Source organism: Cygnus olor, chromosome 17 (assembly GCF_009769625.2).
Source record: "Cygnus olor isolate bCygOlo1 chromosome 17, bCygOlo1.pri.v2, whole genome shotgun sequence".
NCBI classification, from domain to species: Eukaryota; Metazoa; Chordata; class Aves; order Anseriformes; family Anatidae; genus Cygnus; species Cygnus olor.
In genome coordinates, this window is record NC_049185.1 from 5,771,631 (window position 1) to 5,797,669 (window position 26,039).

General features: G+C 51.2%; 2 protein-coding genes across 5 annotated transcripts in view; both read right to left on the reverse strand.

Moving 5' to 3' along the window:
- Nucleotides 1-786: 786 nt before the first annotated feature.
- Nucleotides 787-8,427, reverse strand: LOC121079505 (carbonic anhydrase 15-like). 3 transcript variants are annotated; one of them, XR_005825047.1, is made up of 9 exons: nucleotides 8,246-8,427; nucleotides 6,856-6,891; nucleotides 6,057-6,227; nucleotides 5,780-5,940; nucleotides 5,347-5,439; nucleotides 5,009-5,075; nucleotides 4,686-4,852; nucleotides 3,946-4,412; nucleotides 787-1,064 (listed from the first exon to the last, which is right to left on the reverse strand). XR_005825047.1 is itself a non-coding variant. In XM_040576887.1 (8 exons), exons 1-8 carry the CDS (start codon nucleotides 8,310-8,312, stop codon nucleotides 4,206-4,208), a joined length of 969 nt encoding a protein of 322 aa, XP_040432821.1. In that variant the 5' UTR covers nucleotides 8,313-8,427; the 3' UTR covers nucleotides 2,315-4,205. The 3 variants fall into 3 exon arrangements, 2 of the variants coding, with proteins under 2 accessions (XP_040432821.1, XP_040432822.1); XM_040576887.1 differs by lacking the exon at nucleotides 787-1,064 and having other exon boundaries at nucleotides 2,315-4,412; XM_040576888.1 differs by lacking the exons at nucleotides 787-1,064; nucleotides 6,856-6,891; nucleotides 8,246-8,427 and adding an exon at nucleotides 6,426-6,846 and having other exon boundaries at nucleotides 2,315-4,412.
- A 3,528-nt stretch (nucleotides 8,428-11,955) lies between these two features.
- The window catches only part of DGCR2 (DiGeorge syndrome critical region gene 2), a 49,162-nt gene continuing 35,078 nt past the window's right edge, over nucleotides 11,956-26,039 (reverse strand). For both annotated transcript variants that reach the window (XM_040576880.1, XM_040576881.1), the window contains exons 6-10: nucleotides 25,055-25,231; nucleotides 22,913-23,116; nucleotides 18,788-18,940; nucleotides 17,890-18,126; nucleotides 11,956-17,122 (exon numbers count right to left, since the gene is read on the reverse strand). In XM_040576880.1, coding sequence (XP_040432814.1) covers nucleotides 16,881-17,122; nucleotides 17,890-18,126; nucleotides 18,788-18,940; nucleotides 22,913-23,116; nucleotides 25,055-25,231 — 1,013 coding nt within the window. In that variant the 3' untranslated portion in view covers nucleotides 11,956-16,880. The remainder of the gene's footprint in view (nucleotides 17,123-17,889; nucleotides 18,127-18,787; nucleotides 18,941-22,912; nucleotides 23,117-25,054; nucleotides 25,232-26,039) is intronic.

Sequence of the window (26,039 nt, forward strand, 5' to 3'; positions counted from 1 at the left end):
CTGCCGTGCCGCGCGCCTCGGTCCGGGCTGAGCCAGCCTGGGCTGGGTCGAGCTTGGCTGCTGCTTGGGTACGGCGGTACCATGCCAGGGCGGGTGCCCAGCATGGTGCATGGCATGGGGTGACCTGGCTGCAGCACATGTACACACACATGTGCACACACATGTGCACACACATTTGCACACCCTGCCCCACCAAGCACAGCGCGCCCCCAGGATGCGGCACCGCCAACCCCCCACACGCGGGGCTGGGACCAGGCTGGCCCCGCACTGCTCTGCCCATGGCCTTGTCTCCATGTGCCACCCCCTGCCCATGCTGGGCCCCCTGTTCCCTCTCCACCACCAGGTCACCCCAAATCCTTAATGATGGACGGAATTAAACCATTAATTCCTGCCTGCCTCCAGGCAGCGTCATGGCTGAGCTTGTCCACACCACTGCAACCTGCCATGAAATGCGCGTGGCAGATTCAAGATTCCCAAAATACGGAGCAGATTTCCCAGAATGTGTGAAATAAAATACATTAGGAATGTTCCCCCTGCAGCAGAGCCCTGGCTGCGGGCAGCTCAGAGAGCGCAGCTCCCATCGCACCACGATTAAAGGGGAATTAAATGAAATTAATAAATGCTTCAGGCGGGCTCAGCTGCAAGTACCACCTGACCGAAATCGCCCGCTCGCAGAGAAGAGAAAATTTGCATGGCAGTGGCAAAACAGCAACCGCCCGCTGCGCAGCTGGGCAGCCCGAGCAGCCCTGCCGGTGGGATGGGTTTTTTCTGGAGCCACGCACGCAGCCCGCGCGGAGGTAAATAGCAACAAATAGAAACTGCATGGCTTGTCCAGGTCATAAACAAGCTGAGCCAACTCAAAAATAAACACCTCTGAGCTGCTTAAAAATATTTGTCATTTCAAGTTTAGCGTGTTAATAAAGTAAAACTCCCAACAGAGCTATGCACCTGCTCTGGAAAGGAAGCAAACACTTGTTTTCTGTCGGCATTTACTGTAAAAAGCCGTGTTTCCTGATGCAGGTGCGCCATCGAAGCCATCTCTTGATGTCTTGAAAACAGCTTGTCTGAAAAATGAACGTGAGTTGAGCTTCATCCCTGTTTAAGACTCCCATGAGCAGGTTTGTAGCTCGCTGTTGGGAAACATCGGGAGCAGGCACGGTGCTGTGGCTGGGGAGGTGGCAGCGGGGAGGCAGGAGCAGGGCCGGGCCCAGAGGGTGGGCAATGTGTACAGTGATGTGCTCCACCAGCCGCTGTGTCCCTGTCCCAGGCCCTCAAGCACGAGCAAGGTGCTTGTTTCACTGAGCCGTTTGGGGAAGTTTTTAAGCCAAATGCTGATTTTTCTCCCTGCTTTGACAGCCTGCCAGTGCCAGAGCTGTGGCATGGGGGGGGCTCACAGGAGGTGATGGAGACGTGGTGTGCACCCCGGGGCCGGATCCTGCACCTCAGACAGCGCTGCCCCTGGCAGCAGCCACCGTGCTCTGAGCACACCCCATCCCCAGACAGAGAGACGGCCTTTCCCCATCCCTCTGCAGCCTTCATGGGGCAAGTATCAGTTTTTGAGTGTTTCTGCCATGTTTTTAGGCATTTTTGGAAGGGCACCGTGTGCCGGCCATCGCATGTATGTGCAGCTGCACTTCACCAGCCCCACAGCTGGGCCCGTGCTCCCCCTGGGCCAGATGTGCTGACCACAGCCACGGGGCTCAGGGGCAGCACTTAGTCTTGCTAAAAATTGCATCCCGGCCGAAAACATACGTCCACTTTGGCCAAACACCAGCTGGTGGCCAGGAATAGCTGCGGCCACGGCACGCTCGGCTTCCTCGGCACAAACTTTCCAGCACGTGGCACCGAGAGTGCCGCTGCCTGGCATGGCAGCCAGCAGGGCCAGGAGCAGGAGAAGCTGATTTTTGGCCCCATTTTGGCAATGGCTCAGAGAGGGGGTTTCCAGGCAGCACCCCAGTGATGGTGGCTGGGGTTTGGGAAAATGGGGGGTGAATATCTTCTGCCCCCCAACTCCAGAGCAGGCTCTGGACTCAGAGTAGACTTTCACTGCAGGACATGGGGGGCACGTCAGTGCAGCAGTTCATAGAAACACCTCAAATGCTCCAAATGCTGCAAAGTGCAGTGATAAGACAAGGGGTAATGGACTTAAATTAAAAGACAGTAGGTTTAGGTTAGATATCAGGAAGAAATTGTTTGCTCCAAGGGTGGTGAGGCTTTCCAACAGGCTGCCCAGAGAAGCTGTGGCTGCCCCATCCCTGAAGAGACCAAGGCCAGGCTGGACGGGCCTTTGGGACACCTCGTGCGGTGGGAGGCGGCGAGCCCATGGCAGGGGGCTGGGGAAGGTGGGCATTAAGGTCCCTTCCCACCCAAACCATGCGGTGATTCTAAAACTGAGCCATGAAAGTGCCCATCCTGCAGCCGTGTTGAACACTGAGGCTGAGCCATGGACACAGTGAAATTGTGTGTGTGTGTGTGTGTGAGGGGGGCTCACATGGCCAGACAGCTTTGTGCCTCACTCCCCAGTGCCGCCCAGTGCCACTGTGGCCACAGAGACTGGTCCCCCCAAGCTACAGACCACCAGTGCTCCTGCTGGGCCCTGGGCCGCTCTGTGCCAAGGTACTGCACGGTGCCTGAGAGTTTCTTGGGGCCGCCGCCGTCCCCTTCCACACATGATGGGCTTATTGCGCTGCTCCTGGACAGGCCCCAGCCTTGCCCCTGGCCCCGTCCTCCCCCTGGGCTCACCCACGTGTGTGTTCAAAGCCCCCAAGTGCAGGGACACTGCAGGGCACAGGGGACACAGCCCTGGGGCAAGGTGGCAGGGACCAGCCTGCAGCCTCCACACCGGCCGTGGCTTGCCAGGGGCAGGCACGTGGGGACAAGAGTGGCCCCATGTGTGCTGGCTGGCCCCGGCCCCAGCCGCACTCTCACCCCCCTGCACAGCACTCACGGAGCCCTTGAGGGCAGGTCAGTGCTCATGGCCCCGAGCATGGCCGCTGCTCCAGAGTGGTGACAGCTGGAGCTTGGCTGCAGTGACCAAGCCAGACCATGCCGGTGCAGCACCAGCACCCCCGGGGTCCAACAAACTGCTCCTCCATGAAGGTCTCAGGCCAGACCCAGCTTGGGCTCAGCCTTCGCTCTGGTCTGCAGTCAGTGCACGGGGTCATTGCCAGACACCATCCAGGCCACCTGCTCAAGACGCCTCTTCCCATCTGCGGCCCTCAGTGGGAGCCCAAGGCCCACACATGGGGGATGTTCAGACACCCTCCTGCACCCATGGCTGCTGCAGCCCCCCAGGAAGCTCCCTCTCACCAGGGGTTCCCATCAGCCCTGCCAGGGCCCTCTCCCAGGGGCTGTCCTGAAGGATCCATGCTCAGGCAGTGGCTGTGGGGTCCACAAATGCTCTGTGGCTGCTGGGGGTCCCCTGGGCTCCCTGGATCTGCAGCGCACCCACACCTTGGCCCTGGCTGGCTCCGCACAGGGCTGCAGCACCGTTTTCCCCCCAGAAATGAAGAAAAGCCCAAGCAGCTCCCCTCTGCTGCTGGCCGAGGACCTGTGCTCTTACTCCCATAACTTTGGAAGAGGCTGGAAGTGCCTGGAGCATCAGCACCATAACGATGGGCCACCACTCTGCGTGGCTCTGCCCTGAGGCGCGGGGCCGGGCAGCACAGGCACAGCTGCAGCAGTTTCTGCTGGCCTAAAATTAGCTCCTGGGAATGGGCCACAAATTCCCCGTGCTGCACCCCGTGGGGCTGAAATGTGCCACGTCCCCATGACAGGGCCCGGGGGAAGGCAACGTGGCCACGTCAGCACACACAGCAACCACAGGGACACGTGCTGGGTCAGGATTTGGCCCCTGGGGCTCACGGGAGAGCTGTGCACCATTACAGAGCCAGCCTGGCCCCATCCTGCCACCCCCAGCTCGCCGCTGCCCCCCATGCCACTTACCCAGCGCTGTCACTGCTGAAGGGACACGGAGCCGGAGGCAGCGATGGGGCCAGGAGCTCTCCTTTATTCCAGCCCCGACAGACCCTATAGCCGAGCCCCACGTCCACACCAGCCAGGGCTGCAGCACCCTGGCCCAGCTGCTGTCCTGACGTGCTTTTTTTTTTTAACCATTTTTCCCCATTTCCCATGAATCAGACGTCGCCTCAAATCTGTGCAATGATGCTGGGGGCTAGGAGGCGACAGGCAGGGGATGCTGGACCCTATGGGGATGGCGAGAGGGGGCTGAGCAGGGCCAGCAGGAGCAGGGGGGACAGGAGGTGGCAGGGGCAGCCGCGGCTCGAGGTGGCGTCCCTGGAGGCGAAGACCTTGCGGCTGCGGAGTGGCTGTGGCGGGCGGAAGTTGTCGGTCATCTTCAGGGGCATGGGGCCCGAGGCCGGGAAGTAGACGGTGTTCACGAATGCCCGCAGCTGCCGGGGGGAGAGGCATGGGGTTGGGAGCTGTGCTGCTAGGTGTCCCAGCCCTGGGGCACGCGTGGCTCAAACACGGGGCCAAGCGATTCATCCACCCACCCCGCCTCAGCTCCCCCATCCCCACAGCCCAGCCCGGTGCCCCAGGAGCAGACAGCCCCTTTACCTCCCCCATGTTCAGGTGTAAGGAAATGCACAAGGACTGGGATGCTCACAGCACAGCTTTTGGCCATCTGAGGCTCTCCAGCCCCACAGCAGGGCCGACCACGCTACCTGCGCCCAGCCAATGTCCACGGGCTCCTCGAACATGGTCCAGACAACGGCCTCGCTGCAGTCAGGGGTGGTGAGGGAGCCCTGGTAGCGGTAGTACCTGGAGAGCCGGCTGGCATGTGGCAGCAGCGTGCCCAGGCGGAAGGTGGAGGCCAGGTCCACAGACTGCCCTGCGTGGTGAGATGTGGGCACTCAGCCTGTGCCAGGACAGGGGACAGCGGGGGCACCCCCATCCGCTGCCCTCCAACCCGCCCACTGCCCCCAGCCCACCCCTAGGCCTCTCCCGCCTGCTCGTGCCCCAGGGAAGGAGCACGAGGATGCCTCACCAGCGTGGGAGATGTTCCTCAGGCCGCTGACGATGGTGTTGTAGTTGGGGTTTGGGGCTTCAGAGACCTGCAAGGCGAGAGTGAGCAGCTCAGGCAGGCAGAGCCTGTCCCACAGCCCAGCGGTGGGGTGGAGGAGTTTGCAGCAGGGCCCCTGCTTTGCATGATGCTGGGGGGCTCTCAGACAGAGGATCTCCCAGAGCCGGCATTTCCCAAGGAGCCTTTGGGAACACACACAGGTCCTCCAGGGACACTTTCCCCCCAGGTCAGACCACAGGGGTGCTCTGCTCAAACCCACGCGTGCTGGCAGGCACCAACCCCATGAGCCACCACCAGCCTACCTGGAAGAAGCAGCCCAGGACGGCCAGCCCGCTCGGGTGCCCCTTGGCCTCCCCCAGGGTGCGGTACTTGACGTTGATGTGGACGATGTGCAGCTGGGGAAAGACAGAGGGGCTGAGCGTGGGCACCCAGCCGAGCCCCCACCATGCCCTGACCTCACCAGGGGCCGGGCACTGGGAAAGCAGCGTGCCCAGGGGGAGAGGTGGGAAAGGGGGAAAGGGGATGCACAGCCCATGTGTGCTTGAGCATCTGCTCCAGCCACAGTGAGTCAGTTTTGCTCTACTCTGACAGATCATAAATATTTTACAGGCGCAGAGGCTCGTTTGTCCAGAAGGATCCCAAGGTGCTCGGTGGAGCCGCGCTCACAACCGCCCTCCCTCCCTTCCCCAACTCAAGGCACGATCCCTGCGGGTACAGGGGCTGCTCCCTGCCTACCTCCATGGGGAGCTGGTGCCCGTCCAGGGTGTGCTCGGAGCCATTCCCGGCCAGGCTGCCCCAGTGGAAGTGGAGCTGCAGCGCGCGGTACCGGCCGGGGAGGCCCCCGCCGCTGATGGCGATGTGCTCGGAGGCCGGCTCACCCTCCAGGCTCAGCATCACTGCAAGGGATGGGATAGGGACGGGGCTGGTGGCAGTAGGGCAGCCCCATGGGGACAGCAGAGAGCTGCAGCACCAGCATGGGGGCTGAGCCCCATCGTGGGGGCAGAGCACCCACCCGTGTGCCCATTGTTCACCAGCGTCCACTTGCCCGGGGGGGCCTGGTCGTAGCCCTCAAAGACGATGTCCCCAAGGCCGCTGTCCCTCTGCAGCCGGCGCCTGTCGATGTTAACTGGGGACTGCTTGCTGCCGCCGCACGTGGCCTTCAGCTCCTTCCAGTGGCTGGGGCCTGCAGGGGGGCACAGCCATATGAGCCATCGCCACCCCCAGGGGGACACAAGGACAAAGGTGGCCAGGTCCCCAGCTGGCCCCACAGTCCCTGCACTGTCTCCATCCCTTCTCTCATCACTCTGAGGAGGTTTTTGGCTGGAAACCTGGGGAGCTGCAGCCCCACCCCGTGCTGCCCACCCCGCAGGCTCCACGTTACCCGCTGCCTTCATTAAGGGGTAGTCCCCACAGCCCTGCCAGGGCATGTGGCCGGCTTTGTGCAGCCCTGGCTGCCCCCTGCCAGCCCCGCTCCTCAGCCAAAACCAGCCCTGGCTGCTGCCCGGTTTGGTTGAACTGTTGTGAAGTCAAATCTCTGCGGGGCAGCAATAAGCAGAGCCCAGCCACTCACGCTCCTGGACACGGCTGACCTGCTGTGGTGGCCGGGCACGGTGCACGTGCACCCGAGGGCTATAAAGCAGCTGGGCTGTAACAGCTGATTAAATGCTCCTTGAGCCTTAATTAACCTTTTACAAGCTATTTGTGTGCTTCCAAACAATGTGCCCCTAGGCGTACCGAGGGCAGGTGCCTCTCAAGGCAGGGAGGGCACCGAAACAGAGCCGTGCCCTTGTGCCGGGGCTGTCCCCACTCACCGCACTTGGGGTCCTGCGAGTCGTAGCACCACTGCCCTGCGGGAGAGAGCACGGGTCAGGGGGGCCGTGGGGGCACCCCAAACCCCTCTTGTTGCAGAGAAACCCCCCTCAGCCACCTGAGCCCCACTTGGTGTTGGCATTACCGCACGCTCACCCCCTCTCTGCCTTCCTGGGCAGCTCTGTGCAATTTGGGTCACCTCCTGGGGGTGGCCGGGCCCCATCTCTGCAGCCCCGACCTGCCCAGCACCCCCGGCCCGAGGGGGGATGCAGCCGGAGGGGGCTGCGGCACCCTCGGTGCCCCCACGGCTGGTCGGGCAGCAGGAGGCGGCTGCAGCACGCAGGGGTGGCTGTGGGCAGGTCTGCACCCACGCCGCGGGGACGACGCTCGCCCCGTCGCCCAGAGCATCCTCATCTGAAGCCGTTTCCCTCCCACCAGCGCTGCTGTCAGTGCCGGGAGCTGCTCAGAGGCAGGCGGCATGGGGACAGCTTGCTCCACGCCGAGCTTCGGTGCGGCAGGGAAGCGGGAACACCAGGGAGATGGAGCTCCCAGGGCTGTGGGCTTTGCTCCCATCGCAGTCCCACCGACTGGCCCCAAATCCCTGCGTGGGAGCACGGCCCCCCCCGGCATTGCACGTGCCCCCAGGGACCGGCTGCAGGGTGCGGATGCTGTGGCCGGGGGAGCAGTGGCACAGAGCAGCCCCCAGCCTCGGCCCTTCACGCAGCCACCCGTGGGGATGGGCAATGCAAGTGGCCCCCGCTGAGCCCTTCCTGCACCACCTGTGCTGCTGACAGCCCTGGCCCACAGCCCCGCATCCAAATCCTCGCTGCACAGGAGGCTCAGAGGGTTGGGAGCGGGATGGTGCTGGACTCAGGCTGTCCCCATGGCAGGGATCTTGGGCTTTCCTCCCCATCCAGTGGGAGCTGAGCTCCTTGGGAACCCTCAGAGCCGCAGCATGCTGCCCTTGCCCCACCACGAGTATCCCCTGGCAGGAGTCAGATGAGTGCCTGCTGCTGCCAGTCTTGCCCCAAAGCAGGGTGTCTGCATGCCCCAGCCCAGCACAGCAGCCCCAAACTGCTTGGAGGTTTCACCCACAGAGACTTTCCCTGGGTTGCAGCCCAAATCCTGAGTTCCTGAATGCCCACCCCACCCAAGGGCACCCACCCGACCACCTCCTGCCAGGGCCGACACCTCCCCAAGTCCGATGGCACAGCGGGGACAGGGATGTCCTGCGGGGATGGGGCAGGACCAGGACCCCAGTCTGAGCAGTCTCAACCCATATCCGCTCCCCGACAGGCGGAAGGGGAACAAACCTCTGGCACCCGCGCCCCACGCCCGTCCCTCCGGCCACCCCAGGCACCAGCAGCGCAGCGGGCAGGCAGCGCATCTCACCTCCCGCGGCCGCTCGGATGACAAGAGGCAAAGTCACAAAAGTTATCCCCAGCCCCTGAGGCCCCATGCCAGCAGCAGGGCCGTGCCGGCCACCCCGCCGTGATGCCCCGTCCTCCTCCGCAGTGCGCCCAGGCGGGCGGCAGGGCTTGGGCGGGATGCAACGCTGCCAGCCCGGGAGAAATCCTCAGCTCCAGCCTGAGCACTGCTGTTAAATATTCATCACAAGGGCTGAGTTTTTAACTCCTCGCCTGCTAGGAGGGAGCAGGGAGCGCCCGGCCCCCAGCCAGCCCCTGTGCACAGCGCCAGGCCCTGCCCGGGCTGGCACGCGTGGGCAGCCAGGAGCAGCGGGGCAGCGGCAGCCTCCCAAAGCCCTGGGGCTGCACCGAGCTGCCTGGCCTGCTCCCCTCCTGGGGGCCAAGGGGGTGGCAGGGGTGCCACAGGCATCCCATCCCCTTAAGGATGCTCTCCATCCCTAAAGCAGGGGCTTGCAGCAATCCCACTGTGCCCCCACCTCGGCACAGGGCCACGGACAGGTTCCTGCAGGACCATTGGTATTCAGAGAATACTGGGGCTGCCCCATCCCCTCCCCACTCCTTGTACGCACACACACTTGTGCAAAGGAGTGTGCAACAGCCTTTACCCCCAGCACGGCTCTGGAAGCCACCAGGACCTGCCTGAGATGCTGCCCCCTTGGGGTGTTGCCCATGGGGGGGGGGGGGGGGGTCCATGTCCCAGGGGAGCTCTCATCCCATCGAAAGAGTTATTCTCCTGCAGAGGGTAGGTAGGAAGGGGAGTGAACGTGCAGGATTGTGGTGTTGTCACATTATCCTAAAATATCCCAGCTTTCTTCAGGCAGCAGTGAAAAAGGAGGCCACAGGGCTCATCCCTCATCTCTCGCAGGTACTCACGTCCTGGCTCAGAGCTCGGTGGTGCTGCCAGGATAAATAAACCTCGGCACCGACACAAGGGCCGCAGGAACAAGCGTCCTGCTGGCGGCTTGGCCAGGGACGCGCTGCGGCTCAGCTCTGCCACTTACTGCAGGGACAACGCCAAGGACTGGGCTCACCTCCGTGGGGCTCTTTGGGGCACATTTGTCCCCCTCCCCAGGCAGAGCCACTGCCCCAGCCACGCCCGATGTCCCTCTGCCCCTGGATGTCACCATGCCCACAGCAGGGGGTGGCCACCCTGCATGCCCGCTCCCCTCCCTGCACCCACCCCACCAACAGGCCCAAGTCTATTTCCCACCCTGGGGCATTCACCAGGGCACGGGAGACTCCTGGGACATGGAGTTTCTCTGGTGGTTATTTTTGGCAAGGCAGGCAGGGGCAGAGATGCTACCACAGAGGACACATAGCCAGGAGCACCACGCGGAGATGCCCAGCTGGCACCCAGCAGAGACGAGCCCCCTGTCCCACGACGGCCCCGCAAGAAGAGGCCGTACCTGCTCCCACCCATCCCAGTGCCCTCCCGCTGCACCAGGCTGGAGCAGCCTGCAGTTTCTATAGGAACCAGATCAAACCTTCCAGGAGCTGCTCTGTGCTTCCCGGTCTGCTGCTGCTGCTGCGATGGTGGCAGGGGGCTCACAGCTGAACTCTGCAGCTCCGCGCTGTCCTCACAGGGAAACCACATCCATCTCCCTGCCGCACCGGAGCCAGCAGGAGGTGAGCTACCTCTGGCATGCGTGCGCACCAGCATTAAGGGAGAGAGCCATTATAGGGAAAAAAAAATAGACTGAAAAATAAAAATAGTTTCTGAAGCTGCAGCCATCGATCAGACGTGGGCACGGTGCCACCCTGCTGGGAACCCCCGCCACAGGCACTGTCAGCGAGCGTTGCACCAACACACGCGGCAGTGCCAAGAGCAGCTCCCAGAGGTGAATCCTGCGCTTAGCCTGGCACAGGGACCTGGGGTGAGCAGGACAGCAGCAAGACAAGGACTGGAGCACCCAGAGCAGTGCTGTGTGGGTCAGGCAGCCCAGGGACGGGCACACGGAGTGTTGTGGGAAAGCAGCAGGGAGATGGAGCCTGAGCAGAATGAATACCCTGGCTGCTCCTGACTTTGCTCTGCTCCTGGCAGTAAGCTGGCATGGCCGAAGAGCCGGGGCAGGGAGCGCAGCAGTGCCCGGTACCCGCACAAAGGCGGCAGTGTGGGCAGCAGCTGCGTGCAGCCCTATCGCCCCCCTGCGCCGCCTGGCACCCCGGAGCCAAGCACTACGTCTGCCTGCGGCACCAGCAGTGAATGACACCTCGCCTCCTGTCACCCCAAAACTCTGCGGGCAGGGGATAGTGAGCGGTGGAACGGTGGCGGCAGTGACATGGTGGCGGCAGTGACATGTGTGCTGGCCGGCGTTCAGCGATGAGCACATCCTGCGGCCACCGAGCCACCAGCAGAGCTCGGGCACAGCCCGGCGCATCCCGCAGACCTCTCAGCAGGCACCAAGCCCCGCAGCTCGCTGAGTAACGGAGCAGTTCCATGAGCTCAGCCCCCAGCCCGGAGCCACATCACCATCCCCTCGGCCAGGGCTGGACCACGCGCTAAGGATCCACAGCTCCTTCCCCAGCCCCGAGAGCAGCTCTCCAGGGCCACGCTGGGAGTGTAGCTCAGTTCTCAGTTTTTTGATTACCTCCCCCAGCTAAAGGGGGTTTGACCCCACACAGCCTTAGGAATGGAGCCCAGTTTGTGTTCCCAGCCCCATCCCACCAGCCCTGAGGAGGCCAGAAGGTCGCAGAGCGCTGCCACAAGGATAAGGGCACGCAGGCACCGGGGGGGCTGCAGGGCCGGGGGTGGATCCTGGGCAGCAGCTCAGGGGATGGCAGCGGAAAACCGTGCTGCAGCTGCAGGCTCGAATCCCTAAACCCGCACAACAGCTTAAAGAGATTTATTTGTCCAGCAAGGCCTCCCGGGCACAGCCCTGCCGCCAGGCGGCCCCGTGAGGGCGGTGAGCGGCCTGCAGGGCCCGGGGACAGGGCCCAGCCCGCTCGGCGGCTCGCTCCTGCCCCCTGCTGCCCACACGAACCCCACGCCAAAGGCTGCTCCGGGTCCCCCAAAGCATCCTCTGCACAGGATCAACGCCAGAGCTTGCCCTGCAGCAGGTCCAGGCCTGGGGCACAGCCCCAAACGTCCCTCTGGAAACGAGAAAAAAGGGGCGCTTTGGAATAGCTCGAGGTTAGGACAGGTGGAGCTCCTGTCAGGCTTTTCCACCAGTGACACGCAACTTGTGATGACACATCAGTGCTGATGACAAGGGGCTCTAGAGGCCCTGGGCACGCAGTTGTGATCCCTGCTGGTTAAATGTCAGTCCCCAGGCAGGATCAGGCACCGAGTGCTGCCCGAGAGCCCGGCTGCTCTGTGCAGGCCATGGCAAGCTGTGGGGCTCAGCTCCCTCCTCTCCCACCTACCGCTGCCTTGTGCAGCTCCTGCCCCGCTTCTGCTCCTTCCCCAGGTTCACAGAAACTCCATCAGGGCAAGAGGAAAGGGCTGCACTTCACCCCCAGGGGTATCAACACAAGATTTTCTTCAAGTTACATATTACAAGTAAATTCCATTGATATTTGTACACACAGGCACTCCTACAGCCGTATGTTTGAAACCAAACACATCTACTGATCTTTTGGCAAGATCATGGTCTGGAAGTGCACCTAACAAGGCTTCCTTCACAATGCTAAAGAACCACACCAGTGCGAGAAATCAGGAGACACTGAAACAGACCATTTGTCTTACAGAACACAATTTATTTGGCATTTGGATGAAATGTTTCTCACAGCATCTTGAGAAAAAGAAAGATTAGTGCCAACCCCAAAGAAAGAAGTTAAAACAAAAAACAGTGTCACAGGGACTGAATTATTATAGTATCAAATTTAAATTCTACATGGTATTTCACAGAATATCAAAATCTTTTATACACTGCCACAGTTAAATCCAGTCACAAACCAACTACACAGGAGAAGCCTGCAAATGCAGCGTTGGCTAAAATTATTTTCCAAGAGAAGGTAAAAAGCAGTGTCTCATTCTCTCTCTCAGCCTCCCAGGCATACACAAGTCTGACATTCAGATTACAGTGCAGCATAGACATGCACGCAGGCTGCAAGTGCAGCATCTCTGCTGGCATCAACTCCAACCCACTCAACGTTCAAGGTGCACAATACTGGAAAATTAAAGCTATGTCGTACCGTAGCAGGCAGCTAATGCAGAATATTGTTAGGGGAAGCAGATCCTCACTGCTGAATGCATCTATTCCAAAGAAACAGATTTCGTTTGGAACTGGGTAACGGTGGAAGCAGAATGTATGAACTTTGATTGATTTGCCTCCTCTACACTGATCTGTTCTAATTTTAGGGTCCAGTTCCCAACTTGCAAGGGATATTTAAAAGAAATTTCTGTATATTTCATGTTCTTTAGCTAAGCAGAGAGGAAAAAATACATTTCAGCAACTGAAAAAAAAAGATGTTATGGATCGTATGAGAAAACATCAAAACTTCAGAGCTTTATCACTGAAAAAAAAAGACTTCTGAAAGATAAAAACAGTTTTTAAAACAGCTTCAAATTCATTTAACATTAGATGGGAAAAGAACAGTAAGTTACTGGTCACAAAAACAATTTCTTCCCAGGTGAAACTTCAGAGACGCGTAAGTCGGCCAGCCCTGTGCCACTGGCTCAGGCAGAGCCCAGCAACCGCCAGGAATGCTGGCTGTGCACAGACCATAAGATTAAGCCTTCAGGAAAAAAGTTCACCTGCTTCTTTTTTTCTTCTCGACCAGCGCCCTGTCACAAATGGATAAAGGAATCGTATGAGACTCAGGACTAGACACAACCGAACATTACGCAGACAAGTTCTTTGTACATCTGAATGACAATTTTGATCTTCTAGCACAGAACTAAACCCACTGTCTTTCTAACATTACAATATTCTACAACTCACCTAGTAAAAAAAGAGAGGCTGCTGTGAGACTGTGTACATGTATCACTGATAACATCGATACAAGTGAGTATCTATGACTGCCCGTAAAGGAACAGCAGAGACCTCAATATGGCACCACAGTACGTAGTAAGGAAGGGGAAACTGAGGAACGGTTTTGTTAGAGGCCACAATGGGATGCTTGAGCCCTGCACAGGACAGAGTACTGACACCTGACAAGATAGATTGTGGTCAGGAACATTCAAAGAGAAATGCCCTCTTTGCTCATTTGTGCTGCAAGGAATGATAAGGTAATGGAACCTCCCCTGCTGTATCTGCAGGAAGATTGGGGATGCACCAGTGGATAAGAAAAACATCCAGAGAAGTGAATGGTGATGGGGAGAAAAAAATAAAAAAAAAAAAATCAATGCACAAAATAACTCTAAAAGATCTCATCAATCTAATGGCAATCAAAACAGTAAGGTCTTCCTCAGGCAAGCATCAAGCTTCAACCCCTTTAACTGGTGCTCAGAACAAAGTTATGTACCAGTCACCTTGCCAAGGGCAAGGAAGTTTTGCTGAGGAGTCAACTGCTGTCAAGAAAACTAACCCTTCCCCAGTTGGTCCAGAAGTCTTAGCAGTTGTGACGTTCTCTGCTCCAAGAGAGAATGCTCAATGTGAAAAAGCTATGTTAAAATGGGAAAGAAATGACAATTTTATTGCCAAATTAGAAGCTCACTGAGAGGTAAACAAGAGCTGTACTTAGTGAGCTGCTCCATTCAAGGCAAGATCTCCCTCGTTTACAGTTAAGATGAAGAAGGATAGGGAAAAAGAGAGAAAGTTGCAGCCTCTGTGCCAACATACAAGTGGGAAAGGCTCAGAAGCTATAGGAAAATATTACACTGAGGCTTCTACAAAGAAGCCCGCATTTGGAACAACTATAGCCGGGAGCTATCATGAAGTTACGAATTGTAACAGAGCTTATTTTCAATAAATTCACCACAGAACCAAAAGTAAAATAAAAAAATATATATATTGAACAGATTCCTGCAGTGTTATGAGATGTGTGAGGTAAGGTATCTGTTCACCTCAACCACAAAACACAGCTTCAGAGACTAAACCAAGCCAAAAGGCCTTTTGTTATTGCGCTAGGATACTACAGAGAATGAATGTTCCATCTGGCTTCAAAAGGAATTAGAAGTTTTCTAATTTGCACTGCTAACAAAATACTTTCAGGAACAGATTGTAGTAGCATAGACTTTGCATCCTACTTAAGTGTACACTATCACATCCTGTCCTACAACAGAGTGTAGCCAGCTTCAGAGAAGTATTAACCCTAAGAGCCTAGTTTATATCCCAGTGCTTAGCTTCACCTAGCTGGACGCAGCACAAAGGGTACCATCTACAGTATATATATATTTTTTTATATATATCGCCACCCAGAAACACACACACGCACACACACACATTCGTACCTATAAAACTAAAGAAAAATCAGTACATACAATGTATAAAACGTATGAATGTGCTCAAAAATGCACAAAACCCGCTTTATTTTCATACTTCAGAAATGCTCAATTTGTATGCATGGTTCTCACTACTGCTATCCATCCACTTTGTTAGACCAGGACTTGAACTCAGAGGAGGAGACGGTAACAGATCCCCCAGGGTGGAGAATTGCTCCTCTCACTTCGTGCTGCTCATGTTAGAGCCAGTCAAACCAGAGAACAGGACGCGCCGTGGTGGTACGACTCCAGGCGAAGAGGCTTCCTAACAGTGCTTCCTCCTACTCGCGCAGCAGCAGCGCACACGAGAACTGTGATTCACTCTCCAGTGGATTCAAGATTGTTAGCAAGTGCCTGAATGTCAAGACTCCAGATATGATCTCAATAATGAAACTCACAGTTTTCTGTGCAAAAGGAGTTGAATTGTCAAGACCAATCCTCAAGTACAGTATAAGCCTATAGGCAAGACACAGAATAGAAAGTAGCAGCATATTCAATAGGGAAAAGTCAGCTGCACTGGGAAACCACAATAGTGGGTTAGGATTTGTCATACAAGTATGATTTCTCATCATTACTAGAAAAATAATTCACATATACACCCCCATGCAGTGTTTTCTTCCTGTCCCTCTAGGCTTGTACCCTTCATAAGGTAATAGGAGAACACTCACAAGGGGCATTCTTTACATATTCCTTATAATTTATCTCATCTGCTGACTGCTACAGTAAGTCAAGGAGAAGCAGAGGCAAGAGGAGGATGGAGGGTAGGGGCAAATTATTTGTACACTAAAATCCCACTTAAATTTAAAACCACCTGTAAAGATTGTTTTGCACTCATTATCAAAACCAACAGTGCTTGACTTTGGGATTAGTGAGGGAGTGAATTAATCTCTTTTTGCAATGTTCAAATTAGCTTAAAGAATTCAATCTGAGGGAAAAATTGAAGATCGCATATCAGAGTGAAGCAGACTGCTTTACTGATTTAAGTACACTAACCTCATTATAACCCCTTGTGGAACCTGGATAAATGGTTTGGGGTGTGGGTGGGGAGAATTCCTAGAATAGGGTTGGCATTTATAGGATTAGGATAAGAAACAAGTGTCCAATTAAACATTATGTACAGTGTGTTGATCAGTGTTTTTAAATGTTATTTGTAGAAACTGTAAAGAAGTGAAACGGAAGAGAGGGAACACACTTACATGCTAAATATAGCATGCAATAAGAAAAGCAAGAACAATGGTCTTTTATCCAGGCCAGTTTTGTGCAACTGTTCATTGTAAAGGAGTTAAACTACAAAGAAAAACACTTCAATCTTCCTTATGGGATTATAACAAACAGGGGGCTTCGTATAGTGAAGTTAGACTGCATCAATCAAAGTTAACTGCTCCCCCTCTCTTTCCTTAAGTACTACCTGACACATACGAGGATTCTACTGAAGGGATGCCAGCACTGCGCAGACCCAATTTGCTTTATAGCACAGAAGTTTACCTTACAACATTAATTTTTGCAGCTACCAACAACAAATAATTGTAATTGCAAATCCTAGTTTTCTTAGTACCCACTTCCATAAACAGACAAAGTTGCACATTGCGTAGATCATTTATCCTCCGGTCCCTAGGGTGTTTTGAAACAGCAAGGCAGATCAAAACACACAAACGTTTCGTACTGTGTAACTCTTACGTGGTAGCATGTTTTAGCTCCTCAGTGTTCCTGCTCTGTGTAACAGACACCTAGCCCCTTCCCCTGCAGTTCAGTCTTCTCTGTCTTTTCCAAGTGTAGCACTGAAGCAAGAGAGAAAGCAACTGATTGAACAATGACTGCCCCCACCCTCCTTTTCCATTGTCTGTTCCCTGGGTCCAGTGGTATCCAGCCAAATCCAAGCAGCTTTTTCTGATGTAGATTTTGTTTCCTCTCAGTTAAAAAACAAACAAAAAACAAAACAAAAAAACACTACCCATACTTTTCCTCTCCTTAGAAGTCAAAGGAATTCTCTGCATTCTTTTCCATAGCCAATGGAAAAAAAAAAAGAGCAGTTATACAGTCCATATTTACAGGACAAACCGATTAGTGAACGAGTAACGACAGCCAAAAACAAGAGGCACAACCCTAATCTAGAACATAAAAGCAGTGTTCAAAACAAAGTGGAGATTCCTTCTGAAGTTCAAACCATGGATTAGTGTTTGTCTGTGCAAACAGTTGCTAAAACTATTTCTGACCGGCAGTCGGCTTTTTAATTCCTTTATACAATGGTATTGAGAGAACAGTGGCTGTGACGGCTGCTCGTAAGAGTTTCTGCCGGTGTGTTTTCATTTAGCGGTGTGTCGGGAGGGACAAGAAAGGTGCTGCTGTCAGCAGAGTCTTCCAGCTCCACTGGAGAAGGACCAACTGAGGGAGGAAGTGATCCCTCTGTAAGCTGTGGGGATACATCACAGTTTCCTAGCGATGGAGGACTGCTCTGCACAGTCTGAGAAAGAACTCCATCTGGAAAAGAGGAAGAAAGGAAGAATCAGAAGGTGAAGTATGTCATTTCACATTCTCAAATAGATTTACTATCTGTGGTTTCTGGAAGCTCTGAGCTTTTCCCATCTTTGTATTAATGCACATGACACAGCAAAGGAGGAAAATTATGTAGCAAAAATATAACATTGATATATATAAATAAGACTGATTAGTGCAAGCATCTTACTTATCTTGTGAGATATGCTGCTATGAAATCTGAAATTGGAATCAGTTCTACAGTATGCTAATATCGCAGCTGCAAAACTGAAGAGCGCTGGGTGAATCATTAAAAAGTGGTATTTTTGGTCAAATTTTTTGGCTGTGGGTGGGGGGAGTGGGGAGTGAAGAAGAGGCTGGTTATGTTTTGTTTAAAATCTCTTGTACTTGGCATTTATTCTACTCTTTAATACCAGTTTCTACAGACCTAGCTCCAAAAGACCAGAAAAGGTACCAGCATGATGGTAACCCATCCAAGGTAAGATTTTAAAATCAGTAAAGACTAAGAGTTAAGCTGCTTGCAGCATGGACTCCACTTTAATTTCAGTGACTTTTCCAGAAAACAAACAAAACCACACCACAACCCCCAAGCTGAATGATACTTTTAACAGAAATCTTTTCCATACAGAAATAGATTTGTATTGAGAAATACATTTTCCCACCACAATCACTAAAATACACGACTATATTTTTTGTTTGTTTTAAATAAAAAATAAAAACAAGAAGGAAAAGAAAAGTTACTGCCTGCATACCTGGAGTGGAACAAAGGATGCTGTCTGGATTGACAGAAGCCTCATAAGGAGGAGGTGGGTCATCTGGATGTTGAATGTCTGGATACTTGTAAGCAGTATAGGGTGGAGGTGGATCATGGAAATGAAATGCTCCCCCTTCCCCATCATCTGAAAGATGCAGTGGAGTAAGGCCAGTTCCAAAACCATCAGGACCATAATCAAAACCAGGCATCCTGCGGCCCAAGTTAAAGTGGTGCACTATTTCAAGATAAGAGAAAGAAAGGAGTTTATACCACGTTTTCTTTTTCAGGTTAAGGCAGATCTCAACACCTTCTTCCACTTTTCACAGCCAAGGAACTCATGTCTCCTGAACACCTAGAAAAGCCTAAACAACCTATACAGGTCAACTCGCTGCAGTTACACAACAAAACCCAAGGCCACCTGCTTCCAGCCTGTTTGTCCTGCACCACAGCTAAATTTGTATCTAAGCTCTTCAAACTAAAGACATCATTCACACACAGAAGATATTTCAGATTTGGACCACATACAAACAAACAAGTATTCTTTGATTATTGGCTAAAAAGTTTGAAGAACATTCAGGTTTGAAGAAACTATACACACAGAGGCAGAGATGAGCAAGACCATGACACTTCTCATTTCCACACATCAACAATAAGCATTAAGTGCAAGAGAAGTACGTACTTATTTTTTTTTAAATGAGTGGTTCACAGAAAAAACTTGTACAAATCATAACCCATTCAGGCAGCCAGTACATAGCTACATTTGGGTACAGTACTGACCAGACTTCCACTGATGTTCTCCATATAGATTTGTATCTCTTCTGCTCTTTTCATCCTGAAGTACATTTACACTACACACGTTTACAGACCAAGACTCACTACAAATACAGGCTACTTACAATTTGCTCCAATCAAAGACTCTATGCGCTCTCTCCGCCTCTGGCGTAGACGGTGGACCATGAAGAGCAGCAAAGAGAGGATGAGGAAGGATGAAATGCAGCTAACTATCAGACGCATTCCACCAGCCATTGAGTCAAACAAGCTGTTCCCATCTGTTACATAAAATATAGAAAAGAAGCCTGTTACTAATGTTCAAGACTCATTTTTCCTTGATGTTCTTTTGTCAGTAATGGAGAGAAATGCAGAGTGGAGATTCATTAGCCTGGTTTAACAGTTCTCCAGATTTCAGAAGTGTAGAAAAAATGAATCATTAGATGACTTATCTATTTACTGCAAGGAGACCTAAATGCTTCTAAATATGTTACTCAGCAAAAGGCACAAAACGCTGAAGGCTTCAGGTCTCTGAAAAAGGGAAAAACAAAGGTTAAGAGTATTTTGCGCATCAACCTGTCTCCCTGGCATGGCTGATGGTCTTGTAATAAAGAGAACAGCAAGCCTGGAAGCTATGGGAAAGGCCCAAGAACTGGCATATCTACACAGTATTTCTACATGACTTCACGGCATCTTACCTTGCCTATTTCAAACAATAAAATCGCTAAACATTTTCATTATCACCAAGATGCAGTCATCCAAATTCCATGTGTCGTAGGTAGCATGGTTATCAACATTAAATGATAGGAAATAAAAATACCTTAAAAAGATGTATCAACGTGATAACAATCTTTCAAAAAAATTAAGAGAGATTAAGATAAGAGATTAAGATAAACAGGAATTAAGTATTTTCCTAAAATCACAGAAAGCAAGTGGCACAACACAGATCAGACCCAGGAGCTTAGGGTTTCTAGAGCTGTATACCATAACTAACCAGATCCACGTTGGAAGGCTGCTGAGAGCAAATTATCACTGTTCTGTCAGTGCCAGGCACAAGAGGTATTTTTCACAATTCAACTAATCGGGCTTAAAGTAGCCTGCAAACAGACAGACACTCTTCACAAAAACAGACAGAAGTGACTGTGCTGTTCTCTTTGCCCAAATTTCCTGTTAAAGAGCTCCGATCAAGAAAGGAACTGAGGTTAGATGTGGCTAAGCAGATGAAGCAGCTGCACAACCTGGTCATGATGGTTACACGATGCTAGAGAACACAAGCAGCACCAAGTATGAACCCCGTGCCCAGCCAGTACAGCACCATGCCAGCACACTTGACAGAGCAGCCAGCCCCTGGCCCCTCTCCTTCCTTTCCTGCACCCACCACAGCTGCAAGTGCTCTCAGTACCTTCCTCTCCACCGAGCAGCAAAAGCTGTACCAAAGATTCCTTACAGAACACAAGAACCCTCACAAAAACTGTAAATACCGATTTGCTACAAATGCTAGGAATAGAAAAAGCCACTTTATTTAGGTATTGTTAGAATGGCTAACACGGCTAATTTATTACCTAACCCATTCCCGAGTAATTCATTTAATAGTGCACTACACGTAGAACTCCAACATAACACCCTCTCAAATCTGGCTGTGCAGTACAAAAGCCTCTATGCTGTCAAATCTTTTAGCAGCTCTCCCTGTCAGAGCTCAAACTGATGCAGTCACACAGCAGCGGTAACCAACCAACACCCCCTCCCCAACAGCACAGACCTGCCAGCGTTCCTCCTCCGTGTTACGGCAACACTGACTTTGTGGCCACCATAAATTAGTTCTAACAGTTGCCTTAAATAAAAGGACTTCAGTAAAACACACACACAGTGAAGTATGATGCAAACTTGTAGTCAGAATTCCTGACACTGCCTCTTCCACATATTCTCTTCAGACCAGCTAAAAGTGCAAATCTTGGGCCTGCTGGGGAGGCTGGGCCGCTTTCTTACTGCTCCCAGCCTCTGACAGCTCCTACCACTCAACCTGTTCAGCTGGATAAACTATTGTCAAGTCCTAGATTAAAGTAAAATAAAGAGACAGAGACCCAGCTTGTACAGAACAAGACGAGCCATCACAGATTTTCAATCTACATAAACAGGAACGGATTATTTCAGAAAGGCTGTTTTACACTCAGGGCAGTAGTAATATCCTGTAATTGTCCCAGTTTAGCCAAAAGAGAAGCTTCTCTATCACCAGCTCTTTCAAATATTTTGTTTCTTTTAACTCCATTTCACAAGTGAGAGCTCCAGATCTGTACAAACAAGAGCCCCACAAAACAACAGGAGTCCCACATCCATGAAGAGGCAATTGACAAATGACTTCAGTTTCAGCATTAGTACACAAAAGATTTTCATGTGCTATTTATCTTCAACTAAATGAGAAGCATCTTTCAAGATAGTACAGCTGGGATTGCTCAGCTTAGTCCTACCACTGAAAAATTCCCCTGCTACCAAGTCCTTGAGTAATATTCTTTATCCACTTGTAATCGTTGCTCACCCACTCACACAACACGAGCTGATTACCTGCCAACCCAACAGTGGGATTTATTTCCCTCCAGTCTCTCCTTGGGTGATGAATTCACTTACCCTTGATTAGTAAAACAGTTTTCTTTCCTTTGCAACAAAGCTTAGGGAAGATATATGTAAGAATTGGACAAAGATAAATGCATGCTGATTAAAGAAAGTAATTCATTAATTTTGTCAGCTGGAATAGTCATTTATCAACACCCAGAAGGAAAACTAAAATGTGTCATCTCAAAATTTCAGTGTTTATCGTTAGCTGAAGTAACTTTATTAAGTTAGGCAACTGCTTGATGATTCTTCTCTCAAAAACCGAGTTACTAAAAAACCAGAACACTTCAGACGAGAGTGTAATGAAACAGTCTTATATAGCATCAGTACAGGAAGAAGAGCTTAGGGATCAGAAAGGATGTGATAAAATACAGTCTTCAAATCAGTATTCATGAAATAGTTAAGACCCACAGTATAAGCAAGGATTAAAGAACATTTTGTGAGGTTATCCCAGGTCGTCTTATCCTGTCTGTTGGATGATGCCTTGCTGACACTGTTCCTGAAGATTAAAAAAAAAAAGCGAAGAGTCTTAACTTTGCTGATAAGAGTAGGAGGAAGACTTCTGCTTTTTCACCCCCGACTCTCCCCAACCAACCTGCAACACCAGTTACAAACATCTGTTAAGCTTAGCCGTCAGAATGGATGTAAGTGACAGCAAGGAAGGATCGGGGCCTTTAATCATTAACTTGTGCAGGTAAGACACGAAAAAGAACGACCACAAGTTTGGATGCCAATAAGCACCCCTTTTTTGTAATAGGCTGAAATGGAAGCCTCTGATGGGAAGACTTGACCTGTGTTTTCCATATTGGAAGAATCTGAACAATAGTTTCTTGGTGCACTCAGATAAGATCAGGTTCTTTTAAAATATCATGAAATCACAGAATGGTTGGGGTTGGAAGGGACCTCTTGAGACCATCTAGTCCAAACCTTGCTCAGGCAGTGTCAATTTGAGCACGTTGTTCAGGACCGTGTCCAGTCAGACTTCAAATATCCCCCCAGATGAAGACTCTGCAACCTATCTGTTCCAGTATTTGACCACCCTCATGGCAAATGCTAAATAAATTTCTTTTTGCAAGTCTCTTTACACAAGAAACAACATCCCCAAAAGGCCACTGACCAAACAGTATACGGAAGAGTCCTAAGACTTCACTGATCCAAAAAAAGAAGCTGGACTGAGATGCCAAATTCAATATCAAGGTTGCATGCCCTGATGATTAAAATTCCATATAATTTGAAAACAGTGCTTTCTATCTGATCCCTGCATGCAAACTTCCACACATAAATGCTCACGTCCAGAAAAAGATACTTAATTAGTGCTCAAGAGAAATGTCTTTTCCTTTTTATGACAGCTAAACATCACAAAGAAACCACGCAAGATGCTCTATTAGAAATCAACGATGCTGTCAACCTCCGTAGAGGAGACAAGTTACTGCTCTTCACTAAGTAGCACCAAGGAAGACTAATTATTTCTAGCAACAGACTGAAGTTTTTCATTTCCTGTGATGTGGGATTTTTCCCCAGATGGGGTTAGTACCCAGCAGTGTCAACGCACTAAAAGGATGCACCACTTCAAACAAAGTTATACCCCAAAACAACCGAGCTCTGCAGTAATTTTGCTGCATGAAACTGCAACAGTCAAGTCTTACCTGGGTCTAAACAAGTAAATTTGCAGCACTCCTTTGGATCTTTGCGGTACTGCTGACATCCCTGTGGCCGTTCACACAGAGCAGCCACACACATCTCAGGTTCACCGTTATGACACGTGCAGCTCAGACAGGGATCATCCCCTTTTGGAGTGAAATAGTAGCCTTCATCAACAATGTTGTCTTTGATATCGACGCAAGTCTGGCCTAGAACAGAAATGCACATCAATATCCAAGTGTCTATGAGCCTGCCAGACAAGCCCGGTTTGATCTATTACAAAACATGATTTGAAAACATAAGCAGATGACCAGTTAAAAGTCACGCTTCTACATGAAAATAGCTTTTAGAAGGGATCTCCAAGGAGCGGGGAAGATAAATGGATAGTCTGGAGATGTGCGGGGATGATTTACTGCTCAAACTTGACAAAGCGAATGTTAAGTATTTAATGGAATTGACGTGCTTTCAGGTGTCCTCTCCAGGACTCAAGAGAAAAACAAGCAGCCTGAGAAGGACAGCCTTCAGCATCATGCCTGCTGCACCTCCCTCCCTGTCTCCCGGTACTTAGGAAAAGCTGGGACTTCTCTGAACCAAGTCGCAGGATACTCTCTCAAGAGGTCAGGCCCAAAAAAGAGAGCCAGGCAATAGCAATTCCACTGCCCTAGCTGCATCTTAATCCCTGCACAGTGGATGAAGCTTAGATGTCTTCAGCTCACCATCCTTTCCTCCCACAGACCTGAAAGGGAGGTACCAAACCAGAGAGGGCACAGACAGCTGGGGGACCTACCAGCCTGCAGTGACTGCTCAGAGAGGGTGATGAGTCCCCTCCACCCTAAGCAGAGCCCAGCTGCGAGGGTATACAGGAAGATTCAGACTAGAAGAGACCTTAGGAGGTCTCTAGTTCGATGCAGGATCACCTATGAGGGAGGTCCCACTTTGTTGCTCAGTATTTTATCCAGTGTGGTCATTTTCCCTGACATCAGTTCAAACCTTGTTTTAACTTTTGTTCCTTGTCTCCTTCCACACACCCATGCAAAGAGCCTGGCTCTACCTCCTTGATAACCTCCTTGCAGCTACTGGCTGGCTGCCAGCAGGTCCCCTAGAAGCATTCCCTTCTGCAGGCTGGGGGCGCCTCATTTCCTCCACCTCTCCTCAAAGCACTGGTGCACCAGCCCCCTCAGCACCATCTTGGTGGCCCTCACTGAACTCACCTCAATTTGGCAAGGTCCTGTCAGTGCCTTTCTCGTACTGGGGGTCCCTGAAACTGTACACAGAATTCTTCTGCTCAACTTACACATCTTATCTTTTTCCCCCTTACCCTTTGGTTAACAATCTAGCAGAGCTACTGCTTTCCTTACAACACCACTCTGAAGAAATGGCCAAAAAGGTCATGTTTTGACTACATAAATGGCCTTCAATTCACATTCCAGAAGTTTATCACATCAAAATAGACATCACAATAGCCTGTCTTACTAATTTTCAATATTTCTAGTGAAAAAGCAGGCAGAAAAAGGCTGAATTTTCCTCCCTTAACACTCTTGTAAATCTTTATCCTGCTTTCAAGAAAAAGCAAACACAAAGCACTTCAAGAACCGCAGTAAAAGTTCAACACCACATGTGTTAATTTATATATATATATATTTTATTATTGTTATTTTTTACAAGCAATTATCATTTATATCAGGCATCTTGAATGTTACCTGAAAATACTGCTAAAAAGTATTTCCCTTCTCTTAGTTTAATGCCTTTTGGCATAAGGGCATGCATGATACAGAATGGGAGCCATTTTTTCCGCTTTAAGTCAGAAGCTACACTTGCTTTTTTCCCCCATGCCCTACAGTTCTAAGAATTGGTTGGAAAGAATTTAATTGAAGTTGCTTTATTCAAAATAAACCAGCAATAAACATTTGCTTCATGTAAAATGAGGAAACAACTTGAGTGATATTTACTAGTAAGGTTTAACTGTATCGTGGCTGAGAACCACCCATCGCAATGCTCCTATTTAAACAAAGCCAAACTCTTCCTTCTTTTTCCTCCTTTTTTAATTTACTGGGAAAAAGTAGAAAGATAGCTATCAGATTTCCAATATTTGTTATAAGCTTATTTAAACTTGCAAGACAGTTAACACCAAACTAAAACCAACTTACTCCTTTTGCAGAGGAATGACGACTTCTCGTAGCAGTTTTCAGCATACCAGCTGTGTAAACCATGGTGTCGAAGGGTAGGAAAATGGAAACACTGAAGCTGGGCACAAAGAACGTTTTCATTTTCAGACATAGCCGTACCAAAGATAGGGTCAGGGGGTAAAAATACTTCTGAAGAGCCTAGAACAAGATGCATTGGTGTAAGCAGCCTGTGGGTATACAGAGCTTTAGAGAGGCTCTAATGTCTCTCATTGCACGCACACCAGATCTCCTACAAGGCTACTGTCCTCTAGCTTTAGCTTCCATTAGCAGCACTCCTCCGGGGGAAGGCGAGGAGTGGGGAGGGAGGGGGTGAGTCACAGAGAGAAGAGGCTGCTGTTGTCAGAGAACCGTGTAATTCTGACATTCTGCTACGGTAGGAACGTGTTCTGCTATCTCTACAAATGCTTCTTTCCAGGGTCCCATGGGGTTTGCCTGCCAATTCTTATGCACCTCTTCAAACAGTGAAGAGTTTGAACATGCTAAGGAGAAATGAAGCAGTAACCAGTACACTTGAAGGTCTGGCCAAACGCTAGTGAAGCAGGAACCTACACAAATCTCAAACCTGGTACTCCAAGCACCTACCAGTGCTTCCAGTACATCATCTATCCTGTGCAGCACGCTGCAGAGCTGCTCCCCCACAGCCCACGTTGCTGGCTTGGAGTGCAGTGCAGAACAGGGCTATGCTGCAATGCCCCTCCTGCTCCTGCAGTGGGGATACATCTACTCTTTGGTCCTCCATCGAACTGTTAACAGACTGCATGTCATGGGTTCCAAAGAGCGGGGACTTAACATCGAGTTATTTTTCCCATTGCAGGGCATGGGAAAGGTATTAAGGGTATTGTATAACTAAAAATTTTGCTTCTGACCAGCACCTTAGTGTTAAATTAGTCAGTATTCAAAATTGCAGAGATTAACAAGAAGCCAAAATACAACAATTGTGAAAATT

What these genes read in the sequence shown, in the direction of transcription:
- LOC121079505 (XM_040576887.1), bottom strand. Translation starts at nt 8,312, where the DNA reads ATGGGGCCTCAGGGGCTGGGGATAACTTTTGTGACTTTGCCTCTTGTC. An exon ending in GGTGAACAATGGGCACACGG is followed by an intron (nt 5,941 to 6,056) that starts GTGGGTGCTCTG and finishes CATCCCTTGCAG; the next exon opens with TGATGCTGAGCCTGGAGGGT. An exon ending in GGCACCAGCTCCCCATGGAG is followed by an intron (nt 5,440 to 5,779) that starts GTAGGCAGGGAG and finishes GTCTTTCCCCAG; the next exon opens with CTGCACATCGTCCACATCAA.